This window comes from Coloeus monedula (assembly GCF_965178545.1).
Source record: "Coloeus monedula genome assembly, chromosome: 2".
Lineage (NCBI taxonomy): Eukaryota > Metazoa > Chordata > Aves > Passeriformes > Corvidae > Coloeus > Coloeus monedula.
In genome coordinates this window covers 63,976,571-63,999,039 of record NC_138782.1, presented here as the reverse complement: position 1 = coordinate 63,999,039, position 22,469 = coordinate 63,976,571, and the positions used below count along the sequence as shown (strand labels likewise).

At 38.7% G+C, this 22,469-nt stretch overlaps 1 protein-coding gene across 1 annotated transcript in view; it reads left to right on the top strand.

Annotated features, from left to right (window-relative positions):
• Window positions 1-3,593: 3,593 nt before the first annotated feature.
• ENPP3 (ectonucleotide pyrophosphatase/phosphodiesterase 3) overlaps window positions 3,594-22,469 on the top strand; it is a gene marked incomplete at both ends in the record, with an annotated part of 35,418 nt that continues 16,542 nt past the window's right edge. The window contains 14 exons of the mRNA XM_082303261.1: window positions 3,594-3,710; window positions 6,262-6,331; window positions 8,439-8,561; window positions 9,807-9,932; window positions 11,020-11,080; window positions 12,339-12,436; window positions 15,011-15,090; window positions 15,647-15,766; window positions 17,158-17,267; window positions 18,655-18,720; window positions 19,597-19,669; window positions 20,137-20,245; window positions 20,399-20,527; window positions 21,843-21,874. Coding sequence (XP_082159387.1) covers window positions 3,594-3,710; window positions 6,262-6,331; window positions 8,439-8,561; window positions 9,807-9,932; window positions 11,020-11,080; window positions 12,339-12,436; window positions 15,011-15,090; window positions 15,647-15,766; window positions 17,158-17,267; window positions 18,655-18,720; window positions 19,597-19,669; window positions 20,137-20,245; window positions 20,399-20,527; window positions 21,843-21,874 — 1,314 coding nt within the window. The remainder of the gene's footprint in view (window positions 3,711-6,261; window positions 6,332-8,438; window positions 8,562-9,806; window positions 9,933-11,019; window positions 11,081-12,338; window positions 12,437-15,010; window positions 15,091-15,646; window positions 15,767-17,157; window positions 17,268-18,654; window positions 18,721-19,596; window positions 19,670-20,136; window positions 20,246-20,398; window positions 20,528-21,842; window positions 21,875-22,469) is intronic.

Here is a 22,469-nt window from a genome sequence, read left to right as displayed (position 1 = left end):
CTATAGGGGAATGGGGTTTTTTTCACCCTCTCCCTACATTTGTATAGTGTCAGTCTGTAGACAGAATGGTCACTCAAATTTATGGTTTAGTAATTGAGAACAGAAAGAATGATTATTTCTTTCTTTCTTGTTGCTCTCTTTATTCTTATGTATTGGTCATATGGATTGCTTTTTTTCCCTTTTGGTAGGGATAAAAAGAAGTATTTTTAATGTGTGAGGCTTTTGATCTTGAAACAGAAAAGTTTGGGTTCTTGGCCATTTTTTTTTAAGTTTTTTTTATTATAATCTAATTTTGTTGGTAAGGAATGTCCTAGAATGTGCTCAGCAATAAAACTTAGGGAAAAAAATAAGGAAGGCATAGGGAATGGTCAGAGTGATGGTGTCTACCTTCCCATGTAATCATGACACGTGGTGGAACTCTACCTTCCTCGAATAAACACCTGCCTGCTGGTGGAAAGTAGCGATGGAGTGATTTTGCTTTGTTTGTGTGCATGGCTTTGCTTTACCTATTAAATTGCCTGTGTCTCAACTCACAAGTTTTCTCATTTCTACCCTTCCTGTTCTTCCCTGCTTCCCACAGCAGGGGACGGTGTGAGTGTCTGTGTGGGTCTGAGCTGCCTGCTCAGAGTAACCCACAAGTGTGCTTTTTGGCACCCAGTGTGGGGCCAGAGGGGTTGAAGATAACGACAGATTTGATAGGAACGCACTATACTGGATTTACAGCTGCTACAGCTGTTTAGGCTATTAATTGGCAGGCTCCTGCTCTCACCAGAGGACCTGCTTGCTTTGCTCTATATTAGAATGGAGTGATTGTCCATGGCTGCCCTATGCTGTAGCGCTTATCATCTTACTTTCCTGTGCCTGGGAGCATTTTGATAACAGCACTGGCCACATGCCTGGGCAGACAGATGGCCTGGTCATTGCTGTTGTTTTTGTACTACTGTAGGAATGCTGTAACAATAGTCTGAACTCTGGTTGAAGGGGCCATGAACTCTGAATAACACCAGGCTGGAGCAGATATACCCCAAAGCGTCTGTGGATAGTGGAGCAGCTACACCCCCGAATAGTAGAATCATGGAATCATTTAGGTTGGAAAAGACTGCTAAGTCCAACACTAAATCATGTCCCTAAGCACCACATCTACATGTCTTTTAAATACCTCCAAGGATGGTGACTCAGCCATGCCCAAATGCTTGACAATACTTTTGAGGAATGTCAGGAAAATTAACCCACAAACACCAGAGTTTTACGTCCAAAAAGGAGACAGAGGAGTCCTGTTACTTTATTCGAATAAAGTGAGAGGTCATGGGGCATTTCCCTTGGGGTCTCCCAAATTGTTAGAGGACACAGCCTCCTTTTTATCCTAATTTCCCAGCCGCATTTCCCTCTCTCTTTCCCCATTGGCTGAGGTACTTGAGAGGTACAGACTCCCCGAATCACCTAATACAGACCCCCTTCTTATGTATACCCACCTTTTTCTTTTCCCATGGAATTTATGGTTTTTCCCATTGCTTCTTTTGTCTCTCAGTATCTATCTTTACCTATCAGTAAACCCACAGTTTGTTTGTAAAGACAAATCCCTCTCACTCCTTTCATCAATCAGTGGAATTCCTCCTATTTTTCTTTCACCTCTCAGTATCTAGCTTTTATCAGCATACCCACAGTTTGTTTGTAAAGACAAATCTATCTCATTTCTTTCAGGAAGAAATTTTTCCTAATAGCCAATCTAAACCTCCCCTGGTGCAATTTGAGGCCTTTTCCTCTTGTCCTGTTACTTGTTACCTGGAAGAAGAGGGCCACCTGGCTACAACCTCCTTTCAGTAGTTGCAGAGAGTGATAAAAGTTCCTTCCTAAGCCTCCTTTTCTCCAGGTTAAGCACCCCCAGCTCCCTCAGCCATTTCTCATCAGACTTGTGCTCCAGACCCTTCCCCAGCTCTGTTGCCCTTCTCTGGACACCCTCCAACACCTCCATGTCTTTCTTGTAGTGAGGGGCCCAGAACTGAACACGGGATTGGAGGTGTGGCCTCACCAGTGCCAAGTACAGGGGGATAATCCCTGCCCTGGTCCTGCTGGCCACACTATTGCTGGGACAGGCCGGGATGCTATTGGCCTTCTTGGCCACCTGGCTCATGTTCAGCTGCTGTTGACCAGCATCCCCAGGTCCCTTTCTGCAGAGCGCCGTTCCAACCAAGGGAAAGTCTGCAACCTCTAAGTCCATCCCAGCATGGTAAGAGGAGGAGTTAATTAAGGAACCTTTTAACCTCTTTTGAAGAGCCCAGGTGTGGGAATTGTAAAGGATACAATGTCTAGCTGTTGTAACTCATTGTTTGAGTTGTGTGGTTTTATATAGGAGGCGCAACAGCAGAAGCCACCGTAAGGAAGGGCAAGCTTCACAAGAATCCCTGCGGGTGTGGCCCAACCTGAATAGGTTTTGGCAACTGGTAGCTCTACACAACACACCTCCTATCCTGAGCAATCACCACAAGAGATGGAACCCCAGTCACGGAAGAAGGGAACTCAATGGGCTTTTCATGGGTGTTGTACAGGGATAGCCCATAGAGTGAGGGAGTGATATCTGTCTATAAATTAAAGGATGGGGGGGGGTGTGTGTGTGCATGTGATTAATGAGGAGGTACTGGATAATGTGGGACTTCAGCATGACACAAATGTATAGAATAAGGAGATCGTACTGGTTTGGGCTGCAGTGGAGTTAATTTTCTTCACACCACCTTGTTTAGTATCATGGTTTGGATTTTTTATATATAATTATAAACATTTTAAATTTAATTATTGTAAGTTGCAGCTCATGCGGTGCTCAAATTTAGAATCAGATCAACATCTGGATAACTATTCAGTTAACACATATAACACATTCATAGTCCTAGTATGCTATGAAGGTACATTTTCATAACAGCCTTCCATTAACCACCAGGTTGAAAAACAGATTTTAAATTGTACTTAAATAAAAAATGTTGTTTTTTTTTTTAATTGAATTTGATTAGGCTGTATACCATCTGTTTTTAAGTAACACAGTTATAGCAACTTAAAATCAAACATATAGAGAAGTGGAAAAAAGTTGAGACAAAGGTGGATTGAAACTAAACGGGACGAACCTCTGACGCTATAAAAGGAAAGCGATCTGAAAACATAGGCGTGACACAGAACACGGAGTAAGAAAACGTCTCCTTTCATATTGGTTTCGTATATTTAACACTTTCTTTGAGGGTAAATTCTCTGGATGACAAGCTTTTAACCAAATAGTTGACTACTTGAGTATTTTTGCATTTTATTGCTTAGCAACGTATTACTTCTAATCTCCATTTAAGTGTTTGCCTAATGCAGTTCTTATGTTGAACAGCCAGGCTCCCTGAACACAGATAATGCTTTTCAGCCTTTGACCTTTCAGAGTAGTTTTCTTGCTTGCTTTGGCTTCTTTCAAACCTAGCACTGATGCAAAAGCTGAGATCTCATAAGAAGACCTATGAGCAAAGTACTAGGAACTCTTGAAGAAGGAGTAGCATCTCACTTGCGGCTAACCCAGCTGGGGACGCTGAGGAGGCAGAAGACGCAGACGAGAGGCAGATCTCGGCAAAATGGAGCTTGAGGGTGATATACCCAAGGATCACAGAAGATATTCGGAGCAGATGTCTTTACAACCAGGAGAGTATGTGAAGAAAAAAACCCTCTTTAAATACAAAGTCATCTGTGCTGTAAGTAGGTGCTGCTTTTAGGGGCTGCTAGTTTAACAATTCTCAAATCTGCAGGATTTTTTGAAGTTTAATTGTATTAGTATAATCATTCAGGGTAGCTTGGTAACTGGTAGTTAAAATTTTACTGTGTGAGTGTGTCACTGAAACTGCACTAATTTCACTGGCACATTTCTAAAGTTCTGGTACGTAAGAAGAAATTTTTTTTACTGGCAGTTTTTATTGTGATTCATTAACCTGACTGTTCTTTTGCACAGTAAAGACATTGCTTCGATACTTTGTTTTAGATATTGTCTTAAAACAGATGTGTTTGTGGCCAAAGCAACCACAGTTTCTTTTTGCTTACTTTTGTATCTTTAAATTTGTTGTTAACAAAACAGAACATATAGGAAAGTTGTTGGCAAAATACAATCAGGAAGTAAGGCATGGGAAAAACCTAATGAAACATTTTGTACAGTATTGTCAGTCCCACATCTCAAATATCATGACAACTCTTTACCTCTTCCCTGAGGCTTTAAGATCCATGCAGCTGCCTTGTAAATAATAAAGTGTAGGCTTTTTGTTAAGCTTTAAACATCTTTTGTTTGTGACCACAATAGAAACAAGCATTAAATGTGTGTATATGTTTGCACAAGCTCTTGCATTTGTAAATTGAAACTTAGAGAAAACTACAGGTACTGATTTTAGAAATACTTCAACTTAATTTTGAAAACAGCCCTATAGAAAAGAGTCAAACTCCTACACTTTTCAGCTCTATGTCATCAGAACAATTTCACATAGTACAGTTTCCTATTTAATGCTGCATTGTTCAAGGATTGCATAAAATAAGAGGGAAATACTGAAAACTGTGTTGGTACTACCAGCGTTATTTCACCTTAAGAACGAATGTCCCAAAATCAAGGGTATTTGTAAATGTTGTAATAAATGCAGCATCTTATCTGTATACCTGATAGGAGTTTTTGGGTTTTACTTCAGCTTTCTCATTACTTGAAAAAGTGGGAATGTTTGTTGCTGTAATAGCTGTACTTTAAGTTGTACTTCAGTTTAGTATCATCTATTTATTTCAATTACAAATAGGAGTTTTAATCAAAAAGAAGGGCAAAACCATAGTGACTTCAAGGTGCGAAGTACATGCCCTGGTGATTTGACTTATCTGTGCTCAGTGAAACGAGATCTGTTAGGTTAACCTAGCAGTGTTATCCTCCCTGTCCAGAAAGAGTGGCTGCTGGTCTAGCCCAGATGAACTCCCTGATTTTCAGTCCCTGCTGACTGGATGTAGGATTAAACTGCTGCCTTCACACCTGAGGTCTTTTCAAGGGACTCCAGCATTTCTGTCAATTTGGGCAATCTTTCCACACATCCTTACTCCATCTGTCTCTCTTATCCAGTTCTCTCACCAATTCCATTTCCACTCCTTTTGAGGTACATCTGTACAAAAACCTGTGAGTAAGTAGCAGGAAGAAAGTAAAGGTGAGATGGAGAAAGTGTAAAGGAAGTAACTATGGCATTTCTGGTGTTTGGTATTGCTTGAGAAAAATACCAGTTGTACACCCACACCTGAGAGCTGAGCAGCCCTCCCTGCTGCCACACTTCTGCCCAGCACCTGCAAGGCAGGACAGGCAGCAGCAAAGATCAAGGGATGCACATGCAGCTGTTCTCAGTTCCTTATAGTTGCTGTAGTCTTAAGATAAGAGGCTCCATTACAATAACACTGAGCGTGAGAGTAACCCTCTCTCATTTCTACTTTATTTTTAACCTTAGTATTTCCACTAATCAATCATCTGATTCCTGGAAATGGCAGAAGACAAAAGAAAGCTCTGAGGCAAAAGTGGGACATAAACTGCCAGTTCATGGTGTTTTTTTCTGCGATATGCATTTTCCTTCCCACTATTATCTTGGCGACGATGAAAGTGCATACACCACAAAATACTCTGTCACTTTTCACTGCATCTTTCAGCCAGCATGCATTGCCATTTGTCTTGGGTGCCTATTGAGCTGATAAAAGCTTCCCCAGTTCTCCCCCAGTCTCCCAAAGTTATGCTGCTTTCTGTTACAGAGTTTCCTTGGGCTTTTAGTCTCTTTCCGATTTCCTCTAACCTTGCTGACAGGGTGACTTATTAGCAGAAGCTGTCATGTGGGTGAAAATTTTACACTTGCAGCCTCAATCCAGCTAAATCTCTTAAGAGATCCTTATGATCATTCCAGCTAAATACAGAAGATAAGTAAAAGGAATTACCTTTATTTGTACAGATAAAGAATTTGCAAAACAGATAAATACATTGATCCTACTATCTTTTCCCCAGCAAAGATTTCCCCAATTACAACATTACAACTGGCCATAGGTTATAAGTGCAGCATTAGAGCCTCAGATCCTAAGGTTATAATTATCGTGCCTCTCCTATCTTCAGGCTCAATTTTTTGATGAAGTACAGAGAAGAGATTAGTTCTTAAGAAATCATGCATTCATAGAAATATTAATAATAGAGTTAATTTTTAACAAACATAAGAGTTTATCACAGTTGTGGATGTTGGTTTCCCTGTGTCTGTGTGACAGGTTCTACTGTGTGCTTTGGTGGCTGTATCCCTGGGACTAGGTTTAGGACTAGGACTCAACAAGGAGCAAGGTACGTTTATGATACTTTCATCAGCATAATTGCCAATGATCTGGATCTGGTGAAGGCTTTCAGCAAAGGCTCTTTTATGGTGTAATGTAAATGAACTGTGAAAAGTCACCACCTGTGAAAATAAAGTTCTTGAATTTTTCAAGTTGGATTGCATAAAAACTAAACACTCAAAATCTATACTTGAAAAACCTGTCCTAAACAACCAAGTGCCTTGCTGATCTTTCCAGAAATGTGAAACCTAGTTCACAGCATGTTTGGAAGTTTTATTACATTAACACTTTCAGAAAATTTGAGATATGTGTTATCTTACTACATAAAATGTCTTGCAATTATTTAAACGGTATTTTGTGAAAGAAATATTGTTGGATCATCTTCAGGACTCATGCTTTGAATATATTTGGCATAGTTCAGGTAGCTGATTCTAACACTGATTATGAATATTCTTTGAAAACTTCGGTTTCTGTAAAGCTACTGTAAAAAGGGGATGGTGGTTTGATTGGGTGGAATGGTATTTTTTACTTAGTTACTAACTAACACTAGTTAGTGTTTTGATGTCAGGGGGTCATTCTAGGTGAGAACAAACACAACACATTGTGAATGAAATACTTCCTTTAGAATCAAAGCAAGAGTAATCCCACACTGGAGGAGTTCAAGAAAGCAGAGTCTCTTTCTCATTGCTAATCAACACATCTTGTACTTGTTTACCTAGTAGTTCATCAAGCCTTAGATCCTTCCGAAGTCTTTCAATACCATGGGCCTAGCAAATAAGATGAAGTGGAACCGTAATTGTTTTTTCATCATTTGAAAATCATTTTAGCTCTGCATGGACTCTACAAAGTCGATACTAAAGCCCAAATTTGTAGGCAGTGCATCCTGCAAAAGCATGAAATGAGCCTTGTGGCAATTATAAGGGAATTGCCCTAGCAAACCTGAGTAGATAGTTATACCTTTTCCTGTCTAACAGTGTGAGGGGAGAAGAAAACTGGAAATGCAGGAGCTCAGCATGGTTCAAATAGTATTTCTGGAGTACAGAGAATGTGGACACAAGGCTTGTCCATGTGGAGGCTGGTGTGGAACTGCAAGTGATCTTTGGAGATCGGGGGATGTCTTCAGATGTCCTCAGGAGACCCAGAGCTGTTCCTTCACCCTGCACGAAGGTGTCAGAGCTGTGCTGAGGAATACAACTTCCACCGCCAGGCCCCTCATTTGGACCCTTTTCTTTCTTTTAATTAAAACAACCAAACCTACAGATTTTTAAGGGACCTTTTAACAATAAAGTAGCAGAGATATTTCCAGGGTCCTGAGTGCACTAATAAGCTTTATGGTTTGTGTCCAGATGGCTTTTGAATGTCTCCAGGAAAGGAGATTCCCCCAGGCTGCCCCCACCCTGCCCGGGCCCCAAGGGCCACCTCCCCTGTCCCATCACTGACCCAGCAGGGATGGCCTCTATCTCCCCACAGCTTTGCCCTGCCCATCCATGAGTTCTGCTGAGCCAGGCCCAGCCACAGGCCAACAGCCTGGCCTTGACCTGTCTCTTTTGCCAGGGAAGGGCCCAGTACCTGGTGTGGGGCTGCCCTGCTCCAGGCTGGAGTGGTGGGATGGGTCCTGGTTGCTGGTCCCTGCCCAGATGCCCCTGGGGAGCCCCCATGGCTCTGGTACCCAGCCCTGAGGAAGCTTCCATCCCACGCAGGCACATTACAGAACATCCAAAGTGGGAATCACTCTTCCTCTTTTGTTTCAGACTGAGAAATGAGCAGGGGAAATGCCAGTCTCCTCTTCCTCATGCTGGCAGTGTGGGACACCCTGGCATTGCCTCCTGTGCCAGTGGTTCTGCAGAGACCTGTTGCAGAAACAGCTCTGCCCCAGGCGGTGGACCAGCATAGTCCCAACAGCTGTCAGGATCTTCAGCACCCAGAGGGATTCCTACAGCCTTGCTTGCACCTTGCTGGCCTGTGTGCTAGTGACCGTATTGGAAAATGGCTAGGGAACTGGATTTGGGAAATTATTCAGCACATTTCTCCCTGCAGCCCATACCCATGACCTGTTTAACAGACCTGCCTGGGATAGGGTTATCTGAGCACTCAGCCTCGCTGCCTTCTCCTTACAGTCAGCTGCAGACACAAGTGCAATGAGCCACACAGGAACGGCGTGCCTGGCTGCCAGTGCGACAGCAGCTGCAAGGAGCGTCAGGATTGCTGCTGGGACTACGAGGACACCTGTGTGGAGCCGAGTAAGTCACCCTACAGGCAGTGCTCACTGGTGTCCATTTTATTTTGAATTTGTTTTTTCATGTGACTGTAATAGAAAACAGGTAATTCTCATGTTTGTGCAGATACACAGAAGTCATGTCACATTTCCTAGGGAGGGAAGTGTGACAAAAATCACAAAATCACAGAATGGTTAGGGTTGGAATGGACCACTGGAGGCCATCTAGTCCAACTTCCTGCTCAAGCAAGGTCCCAGGGCACACTGCTGAGGCTTGTGTCCACACAGCTTTTGAATGTCTTCGGGAAAGGAGATTACACAACCTGTCTGGGCAACCTTTCCAGCGTTCCGGTCACCCTCCCAGTAAAGTTATTCCTGTTCAGTTGGGTGTGGTAGATTCAAGCTGCCTAGGTACTCAGGTGTCTAGAGGGCTGTAACTTGATGACATGGCAGTACACAAAATCTTCCTGCATCTTTCTCAAATCAGATCCCTGTATTTTTGTCCCTTATGGGTAACCAAAGCATTTGCCACACGTATTTCATGGCACATATAAAGCTGAAGATGAGCATGAGCAGAAATCATGAGTTATCTTTAAGCAGGGCCCTTGAAGCAACCCTGTTGTGCCGGTACCTCTTGCGCTTTTGAAAATAAGGGGGCGTTTCCCAGTCGGCTGTGCTCTCCAGCCTCGTGCATTCCTTGGTGGGTGCCTGGGATCAGAGGAGTCCACTCGTCTTCAAGGGGAGCAGCCTGGTTCTGCATTGAGGGCAGGCTGCTCTCCAGTTACTGTCTCTGCTTTCCCAGCAGCTGTTCAGATATTTCTTCATCCTTATTGCTTTTTCTGCCCACTTCAGCCCTTACTTCTCTTTTTTTTTTTTTTCTCTCTGCTGGAACTCATATGCAAAAGCATGAAAAACGTCAGTTTGCTTCTCTTTCTTCTCTGTAAAAGAAATATGGAGTGGTTTTTTGGTGTTTTTTTTTTCCCTAGATGTTTTTGGAAAGATGGAAGGCATTGAAGGAGATGACTGGGGGGATATCTTTGTAAAATAAATTATATTATGACTCTGTGTTACAGTTCAATGGCCAAAGAAATAGGCTTTTTCTGTTAAATGAAATCTTGAGTTTTCTTTCCAGAGAAAACTTATAAAGCAACTCAAACGGTATATATAACCAACATTTTTTTTTTCTTTACCTGTTTGGGGGGTTTCCATGCAAAGAAGTTTACATGAGGTACTGTGAACTGAATCATAATTTTTTTCTTTGAATTTTCAGCCCAATCTTGGAAGTGCACTAATTTCCGTTGTGGTGAGACAAGAATACCTGGAAGTCACTGTTCTTGTTCTGATGACTGCTTGCAGAAAAAAGACTGCTGTGTAAATTACTACAGTGTTTGCAGAGGTAAATCAAAAGTCAAAATGTTTTAAATATAAATTATTCTATGAAATAGATAGATGGTCAAACATTGAAAATATAAAGGTAGATGAATTTGTTTCTCAAGACTAGATTCTGACTGACATTTTGAAAAATTTATATTTTGAGGTGAATCTTTTGGTATTTTTGACTGTGAAAAAGACAGTTTCTGCAGAACACTGTGAATTGTGTCATTCTTGAGAAAGACAGAATGATTTGGATACTGCAGAAGTATACCACATGCGGGGGCTTTGGGTTGTTTCCTTTTTTTCTTTTGTTTTTTTCCTTTGTTTCCCCCCAAAAGAGATGGAGACAATCTGAACTACATATTGTAGTAATCATCCCTAATCTACAATTTCCCATTGTTTTTATTATAAATCTGTATTTGGAATGGATTTATTATGTTTTACTTATTTTTGAATATCTTTGTTCATGGCTAATTGTTTCATACTGGCTCCAGCTAAACACATGAAGAATAGCACTGGTATAATTCAGTTACAGGAATGGTACTTGAGGAATATGCTGGTGACGTAGTATCTGTTATCAGAATTCCTTTATGCTGTAGAAGGCAATAAATTTAAGGCAACTCCTGCAAAATTATTGTTACCTAAATGCAAAATAAAGCTAAAAGGGGTTAAACCACAACATACAGAAAGAAAAGAAGTGCTAAAGGCAGCTCTGTTCTTCTCTCTAAGTGTGTCAGTGGTACACAGAAAATAAAAAAGGAATAAGTAGTCCAGTGTGGTCAGGACACAATTTGAATATTTTTCATTTAAAAAGCAATAAAAGCCTAAGCTTTCATAGTGTTTTCTTCTCCGTTTTGTTTGTTTGCTTGTCTGCGTAGTGTGTGTGCTTTGTTTTTAACTTACAGTTGGGAGCACTAGTCCTCTCAGGGTTTGAGGGCCTAATAGGTTGCACCAAATTGTTCCTAAAGGTATCTTTAGCCCTACATTTCTGTCGAAGCAGAAAATGTTGCAAGAAGAGCTTTAAAAAGACCATCCAGGTAGCTGCTTTTTTTGGTGGTGGTGGGGGGGTGCTATGTCAGTGCTAACTCAGTATTTTTTTTTCCTTTTAGGTGAAGTATCTTGGGTAGAAGAACCGTGTGTGTCAATTGAAACTCCTCAGTGCCCAGTCGGGTAGGATAAAGGAATTTGTCTTCTTAGCAAATAAAATCTTTTAGATGGTCAGAAATACTCCAGTGTTCTGAAACAGGTTTTCATATTTATGGAGAGTAAGGTCCCTGCCCTGAGCAATATTCTGTAGAAATTGTTTGTGGCTAGGAATGGTTGTTCTTTCTAAAACCTTTGTCATCTTGTTGTACATTCATTGATCATTTACAGTTTAGAGCAGAGTACAGGAGTTCAAATTCAGACTGAAATTCAGTTTGCAAAGACCTGGAAAAATTGTTAGAGTTATCTCAAGATTCATTTATCACAAATTGGTCATAGTCCATTTTATGTTACCATATTGTATCTTTGACAATTCAGATAAGTCACCTTATGCAGTCTGTAATAACTGTTAGAATCCATGATTGCAGTTCTTTAGGCAACAGGGTTGTTTGGGGTTTTTTTTGCTCCAATTATTTACAGGAAGAAAGGGGTGTTGAAAAGGGAGCTATAAAGTAGCTGTATATCTACAAATGCTGAAACAATTTTGCTATTTGTGCAGTTTTTCAGAATCATAGGTAGAGGCTAGGCAGAAACACCATTTAAAAGTTGTCCTTGAAGAAAAATGACTTAATTTCTGATTCAGTTATGGTATTTGTGATATTATCCATTATTTTCTTTTATTTCACTGCCAGTTTAGTTTAATTATAATAGTAAGACCATTAAAGTTGTGGCTTCTTTGTGAGTTCCTGCATGCACCTCCCAACACAGGTATAAAAATACACTTTTTAGGTTAACAAATAACTTGCTGAGTTAACACAGTTTCATAGGCTAAAGCTTGGAAAGTAGTGGAGGGAGGCTTCTTTAAGTGCTGTAAACAGCATTGCTATATAAAGATCCATTTAATTTCCGATTCAAATCAGTAAGCTGTTTTATGCAGACTGTTTTTATACAGACTACTAATGCTAGTGTGCTTTGGAAAGACCACTTTTAATAAGAAACTAACTGGGGTAGTGATTACTGCCTGATGTCAATGTGTAACTTTTTGTTAATATTATCACTGAAAGGATTACTTGTATTTTATTCCTACGGTATTTCTTACCAGGAGGATTGTATATTTGCTCTCAATATTGAACTATTTCTTTATCTCACACAATGATATTAATTCTGGGATGTACATAAATATTCTAGATCCTGCTTATAAAAGCTGAATTTATATTGTTAGAATCTTAATAAGTTACCAACTCTCCAAACGTCTTTATGATGATAAACTTATATTTTCTTGTAGATTTACTCGCTCACCACTTATCCTTTTTTCAATGGATGGGTTTAGAGCAGAATATTTGCAAACTTGGAGTTCCTTGCTGCCAAATATTGAAAAACTCAGTAAGTTTCCAAGGGTGTTTTCACTGTTTTCTTTAAAAGTCTGCATGCAACCTCTCTGGTCCCCTTTGCTACTGTCATGCATATGTGTTGCTCAGCAATGAAAAAAATCACAAATTAAGTCTCTCATCAGTTGTATATTTTCATTATTATATGTTCTGCATTACTTCTTGTATCTGAGTGCACAGCAAACATGACTTTTTTTTTAACAAGGCCTCTAATATTTGTCAGCAGCTTTTTATTAAATACACAGTTTGAAATAAACATTAAAATACAGTTTAAAACTGAGAAAAAGTTCCAGATAAGAATTTTCCGCATTCTTGGAACTGCGTTAAAAAGTAGCTAAATAGCTGATAAGGAGTTGAACATTAAAGTACAATACTAAGAGGAAATGCATTGTGTTATTGGGAAATTTTCCTCAAAGATTCGTTTTTTCAAGTCAGGTATTTTAAGATGTTAGTATGTTGAAATTATTGCAGTAAGGCTCAAGTAACCATTTTCCAGTATTTCTGAATATTGTGAGGAAGAGGAAGTTGGATATCTTCAGCTTGTGCTATAAAGGGCTCTAAAAAGTGAGATCCATTAGTGCACATGTGGTTAAAATTTCCTGAATATTTTGGAGCTCAGATCTCCAGATACTTTGTACCTGGACAAAATGTCTGCATATTTATTAATTTCTTCTCAGCAGCAATAGTCTAAATTGACAGTATTTTTATCAGTTCTGAGTACATTACATTGTGTTTCTATTTGAAAATTTCCCATGGATATTATGATGTACTACATTTTACTGAATAGTTAACAATCTTGTTTGTGGATAATGAGAGTATCCAGAAACTTGAAGTTGAACCAATGTGCAAACCTGACTTCTCGGGCAAATGGTTTATTCTCTGCAGTCATTCTGACTGGAAGGAATTGAATCAGTGGAGGAATCATGAATTTTGAACTCAGTAGTCAGTTCCAGTCTTTTGAAACGAGGTGAAAAGGAAATGCCAAACTGGCAAAAGGGATGAATACCATGCTATGTCTATGTTTCCAAGAAATCCTTTGAAACAAGGAGAGGTCTAATTCAACATTGCTCATATTTGTGGTCAATTTGAGCAATTGTTTATGCACATTCATGCTTATATTTCTCAGAAATCTACAGGAAAGGGAAATACCTTTATTTGCAAAAGAACAAATGTAATGTTGATTCATGGCATAAAATCTTTCCTCTCTATTAACTCCTTTAACCTAGAACATTCAGTAGAGCTAATCAAGCTAGTTGTTATAGAATATGTACACTATTGATATAGATCCTTTATAGATCCTTCCATAGAAAATTTTGCTGAATTTCTCATGTCTTTATAAATTATTCAGCCCTTCTTCAAACACTCTCTAAGCCTTTTTTTTAAATCTGTATCACACTGGAATAGTTTTGTTGAAGAATTTCACACTTTCATTGTTTAGGTTGCTTAGTTAAGATCAGCTTCTCTTCTTTGACTGAAATGCTCTACATCAATTAATAATGTGTGTTTGAGCATGAATGAAATAATCATCTGGTTGCAGCTTAATATAGAACTTTGTACATGTGAGTTAGATGTAAAAACAGCATTAAGGCATCTTCCAGTCTTCACATTTTTGTTTTGTGGGTAAATAAGTTGGATCCTACAGTGGATTTAGACACTACAGATGTTTGTGTGCTGAGTACCTTTGATTGATGAAAAATAATACAATGTTTGGAGATACAGGTAGGACACCTGGAGTGGGATTTACTCCAGGGCAGGACACCTGGGGAGGGGTTCACTCCAGGACAGAACACCTGCATTTAGACATATTCTTGGAAATGTCTGCATGTGAGATGTCTGCTTGCTCACTGAAGTCAGTGCCTTTATGGTTAATACAGTCTGTGTAGTGCAGTGCAAGAGCCTAGAGGACAAGTCAGCTCAATCAACAGAAGGAGGGTGCCAGAGGACAAATTGTTGCCTTAATCTGTGTTTTTAGTATACTTCAGAGTGCCGTGGCCTTCAATAGCTGTGTCAGGAGAACACAGATCTTGAAGAGATTTGCATCAAAACTGTCAACTTTCATGCAGATGTCTTGAACATCAGAGGGTTTCTCAAATGACACCTGGCTCTAGTGCTTAAGCCACTGAGTCCTTCCCTGCTTGTCACCAATCAGCTCTGCAGAGTATCTTGTTTGGTCTCACCTCAGGCTTCATTCTCATTGCATAAACATGCATATCTAGGCCACTTAGGATCTCAGAAGCATCTGAGAAATTTACTTGGGTTGGCAGACAGGATGTAGAAGCAGCATCTGAAGGCCCAACGGGATCATCAAAGATTTCTCAATGGACCTTAGGCCCCGAGGCTTTAGGCAGCTGAATTGGGCATCCAGGTCCACTGACTGCATCGGGACAGTAGGCTTAGCTCACAAGGAGGCACCAGGATTGTATGAGTCTTGTTTTGGAGTGACATTTCTCCATCTAAAACTGCAGGAACTGATTGTAGTGATTTTTGTTTGTTTGTTTTTAAGACTCTTTGTTTTCAATTAAAAAAGAAAAAAAAAGAAAATGCATATTAATACCTTGATCTGTTGCAGAAACATGTGGCACACATTCAAAATACATGAGAGCTGTTTACCCCACAAAAACGTTTCCAAACCACTATACTATTGTCACAGTAAGTGAGAATTTTTGTTTTTCCTTTTCATAATCTGGATAACACAGAAAGGATTTTGTGGTGCCTGTCTTTTTGTGGGACATGAGAACTCATGCTATAGATATAAAAAAGAGAGAGATGCTGAGATGGTACACACAGGCATGATCCGTGTGGCTACACGTGTGCTATCTGACCCTGGCCTGTGAGCCGGTTATTCCTGATCCTTGTCAGTCTAACTGGATATGGGTGAGCATGGGTAAGGACACAGCCTTTTGATGATAGCATTTGTTAGGGTGGGTTTGGCAGCTGATAAACAGCCACATGACATACAGGGTACCTAATCTATAGCACATCAGATTTTAATTGGGCTGGGAAGGAAATATGGAAGCTGGGGAATCTGATGGTCATGCTGAATTCATTGGCAGGAAGCTGATGATTTGTGTGAATTAGGAAAGTGTTCTATGATAAAACAGTTCTTTTAAAATTGCAACATTGTAGCAGTGTGCATTGAAACGTAGTTTAGGCTCCATTTGACTTTTGGACTAAGCATTTAATTTTGTTTATTTTCATTTTACAGGGATTGTATCCAGAATCTCATGGTATCATTGATAACAACATGTATGATGTACAGTTGAATGCGCATTTCTCACTTTCAGGGGAGGAAAAATTCAAACCTGCATGGTGGAAAGGGCAACCAGTAGGTTTGTTTCTCATATGGTATTTATGTCCAGAGTGGTTTGTGTCATATAATAAAACAAAACAAAAAAGGAATAACTATCAAAACTGTGCAATATATTTGCAGCAAGTACTAGCTAACCTGTAGGCTTCATATAATAGGCTGCCTACAAAATAGTTTGCTTGTTATGGAAGTAAAAGGACTCTTAAAGTGTTAATTCTGAGATGTAAAATTTTTGTGGCAGTTAGTAAAAAAAGACTGAAATATTTTGGCTAGCACTGGAATGGACTTCTTGCCATAGGGAGCCATAGTAAATTTTTGGTGTGGTTTGATTTTGGGGTATTTTTTTTCTTTGTCTTTTGACAACTTGCTACAAAATGAAATTGGTTTCCAAATTACATCTATTTACAAATACACCTATATCTATTTGCAAATGTCCAGGCATTTAAAAGCAAGGAAGGGAGTACCAAAGAACTTAATTTCTGAAAAAAAAGTCAATTATATATAACATAAGGCACATTTCATAGCAACCCCAAATTTTACCTATGGTTATGATTAATATTATTAATTTACTAGAAATATCAATCTCTAATAATGGTGCTGAAAAAACCCCAAACATATGCAATATATAGTATACCTACTTAATCTACATTTATGTATGTGTGTCTGTGTGGTCATGTTTATAGTACACTCAAATACCCAGGTTTTGGTGCTCTTTTTTTCCTGAAGGATTCCATCACGTTTGTAACACAACCAGAGCTACGCTTTTTAGGATTAATAGAAATATGCCCTCTTATAATAAAATCATATAATTAGAATCTATATCTGAAATAGACACAAAACAAAAAATTGAAACTAGTAGAATAGAATATTTCAGTTGGAATGGACTTACAGTGATCATCTAGTCTAGCTGCCTGACCAACTCAGGGCTGGCCAAATGTTAGGTCACATTTTTAAGGGTGTTCTCCAAATGCCTCGTGAACACTGACAGGCACAGGGCAGCAACAACCTCTTTAGGAGGCCTGTTCCAGTGTTTGACACTGTATGTGTTAAAAAAATGTTCCCTAATGTCAAGTCTGAATATCCCTAAGGCAGCTTCTTCCATCTTCATGATCCTGGGATTTGCCACAGGAAAAATGATCACTGCCCATCGCCAGTTACGGAAATACCTATATGATTTTTTTCTATGCTGAGAATATCCAAGAAATGACAACATCATTGTTTCCACACTAATTTTTCTTCAGAATGTGTGTGTAGGAAACAAAACTTCAGATCAGATATGGTCATTAGGTAACTATGAGATGTGTGAAAAGAGAAGTAAAAATGCATACTTGCAGCACATGTTTCTACTTTTGTGATCTGAGGTCCTCCAGTGGTGACAAAAAATCATTTGTTTGTATCTTTACCCAAAGGTCTGGCTGACAGCAATGTACCAAAATTTGACAGCAGGCACCTTCTTCTGGCCAGGCTCTGATGTTCCAATTGAGGGAACATACCCCACCTTGTACACCATATACAATGGGTAAGATTTTATAGGGCTTATACTAAATTCCTGCAGATTGCTCCAAAAATCCAGACTGCTATTTGACAGTTGAAGGAAATGAAATACAAGATTTTTAAACAAGTCTGACAGATAAGTGCCATGTCACATCATCCTGGCTATGTCATGGAACTACCAAAAATACTTGAAATTTTCAAAACCAGTCAGGGGATTCACAATGAAGAAGTCAAATGGTACTGTATATTCTGCTCTTCTAGACATTTTGGAAGTTTCAGCCAACTGCAAAACAGTAGGAGAGAATCCTGGAACTGATTAGTAGCCACCGCTAAGTTGCACCAATGATTGCCATATTTCCATGAATAAAATCAACAGATATTATGTAGCTCTTTAAAAATACTTGCAGTTGACAATAAGCTTACAGATAACCTATACCCTAAGACAGTGAACACAAACTAGGAAGCCATGGCAAGAGGCTATGGGAGACAGAAATTAATTGAAGAGAGAATGCTGGATAGGGAAGCTACTGAAGGCAGAGGGGCTCTAAATCAATTTCCTCTGGCCTTACTTGTATGTTTGGTAATGTGCACACAGCTGTTGAATCATAGTTCTTGTATGGTTTTTTCTAGTCCGTTCAAAGGTTACACATGTGAAATTGCCTTCATAGTTTTTGTGATGTTGTTTTTGTTGTGGGTTTTTTTCTGTTTGTGTTTCTTGCAGTTTGTTTTGCTATGGAAGGCATTGATATTAGTAAATTATTTCTAGATTTTTGATGATTGTGATGATTGCAGTGTATTTCCCATAATTCTTCACATTTAGAAAGATAATCAAAAGCAAGCATAGAACTGTAAGTCTCTATAGATAACAGACTTTGCAGTGATGTGTAGGATTGGTACTCAGAAAACACCTGAGTACCGTAAGTAACTAACACACAGCTTGTGCGTGACTTTGAGGGAAAGCAGAGCTATTTAATGGGTGAATTCTCTCATCAGAAACAAAGCATGATCTCACAAAGACTTCGATGGGATTATTACTTACTTTTAAAATATGAAAGTCCAGTGCTTATACATACTGAAAAGAATAAAAATTATTCTACCTTGTATTTCAGGTTTATTTCCTGAACTTAAAATATCTTTTTTCGCATGTATTTATAAATATACAAGTAGTCCCACCAACACAGGTTTGTGTTTGCAAAATCAGGGTCTGTCTAATTCACCACTTAAAGTGACTTACATTCAAATAAAAATGGGAGTAATAAAATTAATTACTGTACCTTGTTAAAATGCATCAGTCTTAGTTCCAGATCTATGACTTTAATATATGACTAGAGTATGGACACTTTCTCTGTATCTAGGAATTAGAAGTGGACGGAAAGTCTTGTTAACATTGTATTTTTTTTTCTTCTTTTCAGTTCGGTTCCATATGAAGAGAGAATTTCAGGAATACTGAAATGGCTTGATAATGCCCAGCCTGAGAGGTAACACTTTGTAATATCTTACCTGCTTTGTGAGACTATAGCTTAGCTTTTAATGCTTAGAAATTGAAATTTCTGTCAGTGTTTGTGAAATATGGAATCTTCCTCACCATTTCAAATGATTATTTGCTGAACTTAAGCCTGTTCTGCAAGTATAGCTGTGATAAGACTGTAGGTACAAAAGATTAAAAAGTGAATGTATATCTGAACAGGATGTAGTGTCGTATGAGTTTTATCTTATTGGGTTGTCTTTTTTCTTGGTGCATGGCCTGTAGGAAACATTGAATATTCAGTTTCTAGTCTAAGTATATGGATGAAAGATTTCATATGAAGGCTATTGCACAAGGAATGTTAAATACATGAAAGTAATTGCAGTAAGTAATTCAGGATAAAAAGTAAATGTCAGTGCTGATCATGATGTTAACTTTGTGACATATAAAGAAATGAAATCTTTTATACAATGATTTGCTAATAAAGTCCTAATGTATTTGCAGTTGGGATGTGCTCTCTCAAGCCTCACTGCATAGTCAGGAAGAGCTATTTCACATGGTAGTTCCATTTACATCTCAGAAACGATTGTTTGCTCTGGTGTCTGAGATCTTGAATTTTTCCTGAGTGATTTCTGGGTACCCATTAAAGACACCAGATTATGTTACTAAAATTGTAACTTCAAAGGGCCCATGTGGATTAATTACAGATCTCAGAGGAAGCTGAATGCTTATATTTGCTGTATGGACTTTTATCAAGGTTTAAAGAGGTTATTTATAATACTTTTAAAATGTCATTTAATATTGCTTTTTTTTTTTAATGAACGTGTTCTTTTCAAATGCTGCCTCTAAATTCTTACAGTGTTCCATTCTTATTTATTTCTAACTCAAGGCCTCATTTATACACTTTATATATTGAAGAACCAGATTCTTCTGGACATTCATTTGGACCAGTTAGTGCTGGTGTAAGTAGTTTCTATATTTTTCTTATACGTAATTGGACTAAAAATGGTGTTGTACTAGAAAATTAACCAGTTTATAGACCTGAGAAGGATAGTAGATGAAAAAATGCCATGACTGTTTAATGACTTTTTATTAAGAACTTGTGCTTGTGTTTGAGCCCATTGTTATGATTCCAACACTGTGTGTGAATCAAAAGACCCATAAACCAAACAGAATGGCAGAAAATAATTTCAGATCATACTGTTAGAAAAAATATTAATATTTATATTTAGACTGAACTTTAATTATATTACAAAGTGATATTTAGAGACATGTGGCCTGGCAAATCCTCAGAGCTGTCTTTTATTTATTCATAACATTGTACTTCAATGTTTGCTAATTTGTAACCCAAAAATATTACGTTTTTACTTGCATGAAGTCAAAACATTAAACCTTTAAGGATCTTAGTTGTAACTGGTTTATCTCACAGGTAATCAAAGCCTTACAGGCAGCAGATCAAGCACTGGGGATGCTCATGGACGGACTTAAACAAAGAAACCTGCACAAGTGTGTAAACCTCATTGTTTTAGCTGATCACGGTAATGTACATACTTAATTTTTCAATCTAATTTTACTGAGTCACTGTTTTCTTCCTCTATGCAATATGTGGGCTTAGTAGTGTTAATCCATTTTATAATTCACTTTATCTTCATTGCCATAAAAAAGATGGCTGTTTCTATGTTGCCCTTTAGGGATGGAGAAGACCTACTGCAAACAGTTAGAGTATATGACCAATTACTTCAAAAAGGTGGATTTCTACATGTATGCTGGGCCTGCAGCTCGCATTCGAGCACGTGATGTTCCAAAGGACTATTTTACCTGTAAGTGTAGACCAATCCTGGGATTGAACAATCAATATAGCAGGAAATAAATAAATAAATAAGGAAATGGATAATCAGTAGTGATCAGCAGAGTGATCAGCTTTCTGTTTCCCTTAACTTGGCTTCAAGATCCATGGAAGTTGTTTGGTTTTTTTTTTTCCAAGAATGACCACTTTAGATGAAATTTCGATGAAGGTTAGAAAAGATTGTTGCAGACTCTGATTTGTGTTTTCTTGGCATGGAAAGATGAAGTAAAGGTAGTTTTATTGTTTGGGACTGGAGTTCAGGGCTTTCATAAGTGCATGGCTCTTCACCGATTTCTTGTGCAACATTGACAGAGTCAGTCTTTTTGAAGCAGTATTTCTAACTGTGTGTACAAAGTTACAGAATCTGAACCTTAGCATAGTGGAATCTAAGCCTTGGTTAAGCCCTTCAGCTAATATCTCAAAAGAACAGAAAATTGAAACCATGTGAGCTAACTCTGACTTGAAATAGATACCATGCTACCAGACTGGAAAAAAAATCCCAGAACTTTCTGTATCAGGGAAAAGAATGGAGAGGTATTGTAAGAGGCATAGTTACTGCAGGTCGCAAATAAGAGCTGGGATCTCATTGTAATTTTTATTCATTTTTTAGAATTGTACTTATAGTTGAAGGCACAATATTTTTATGATATAAAGTAGACTTTCTTTGGTTTAAGTCAGATAAAATCAGAGTAATGAGCTGCGGAAAGAATGGTCATGTTTTTTGTGTGTCTCAGTCTCAATAAAATTGTTGACTCATTTCCTCTAATAGTCTTAGATTTTCTGTAGGAATTTTCCTTCCATGAAGTGCTCAGATTTGCTTTATAGAAAGTTAATGTCAAATGGTTAAATCACTCTTTCAAAATGTGCGAGGTGAAGATACCAAGATAGACTGAAATTTTCTCTGTGACTGTTGCTGGAAGCAAAATACAAGACAACTGCTCCAGGTCCTGTTCAATGTGAAAAATGTTAGACTTCAAACAGAGGTTAGATGAGAGAAAAAGCCTCGGGTCTGGTGATCTGTCAGCTTTAGGTGTAGGCAGTCATTACCATGGCAGTTTTCTACAGTCTGTCTTGATGTACCTCAAGTTCTAGTTACTTCCCCAGGCACACTTACAGGCAGTGACCATTAGAAATGTAACATTCCTACCTGTGGAAGGCTATAGTTGCCACAGTCTTCACAAGCTAATAAAGAAAATTTTATAGACAAAAAGTGTGTTTAAGTTTTTTCTCATGAGGCTTTGTCCTTCAGCTGTTCAAATGTATATTAATCCACCTTTTCTTTTTAACAGTTGACTCAGAAGGAATCGTTAAAAACCTCACAGTGAGTAAATATTCTCGTAACTTTTACTCATAGCTACTCTTAATAGGAATCTGATGAAAAAACACAGTTTGTAAAAAAATGGAACTATGGTGCCAGTTTGAATAGTGTACTGACTCCAGTTTGCAATGGGAGGCAGTTCTGGAAGTTGTTCAAAGATGATGCATAAAGGTACTTACTTCACTTTGAAAGAGAAGTGGCTGACTTCAGGGGGAGAAACCAGGGTGTATCTTCATGGTAGAACAGAATACAGCACAGAGATGCTTTAGACAATAGGCATCTGTTAGCGCTGAACCATGAGTGCTGCACTCAGGCTAAGCTAAAGTAACTTTTCCACACAACAGGTAATGACATTGTAGAGCACATTGCCATGAAGTGTTGTAGAGGCTGGAAATAGAAATAGAAAGGGGGAATTTTAGAGACATTAATGCAGGGCAGCCCTGTAAGGGCTTTTAAACCTGATCCACAAGGAACACCTGACTTTAAAAGTCCCTGAAGCCTAGGTGAAACTAAACAGGTACAAGAAAGAAGCTTCTTTCAATACTTGGCTTGTTCTTACACACTTTCTCTAAGTGTCTGATTCTGGAAGTTTTGGAGA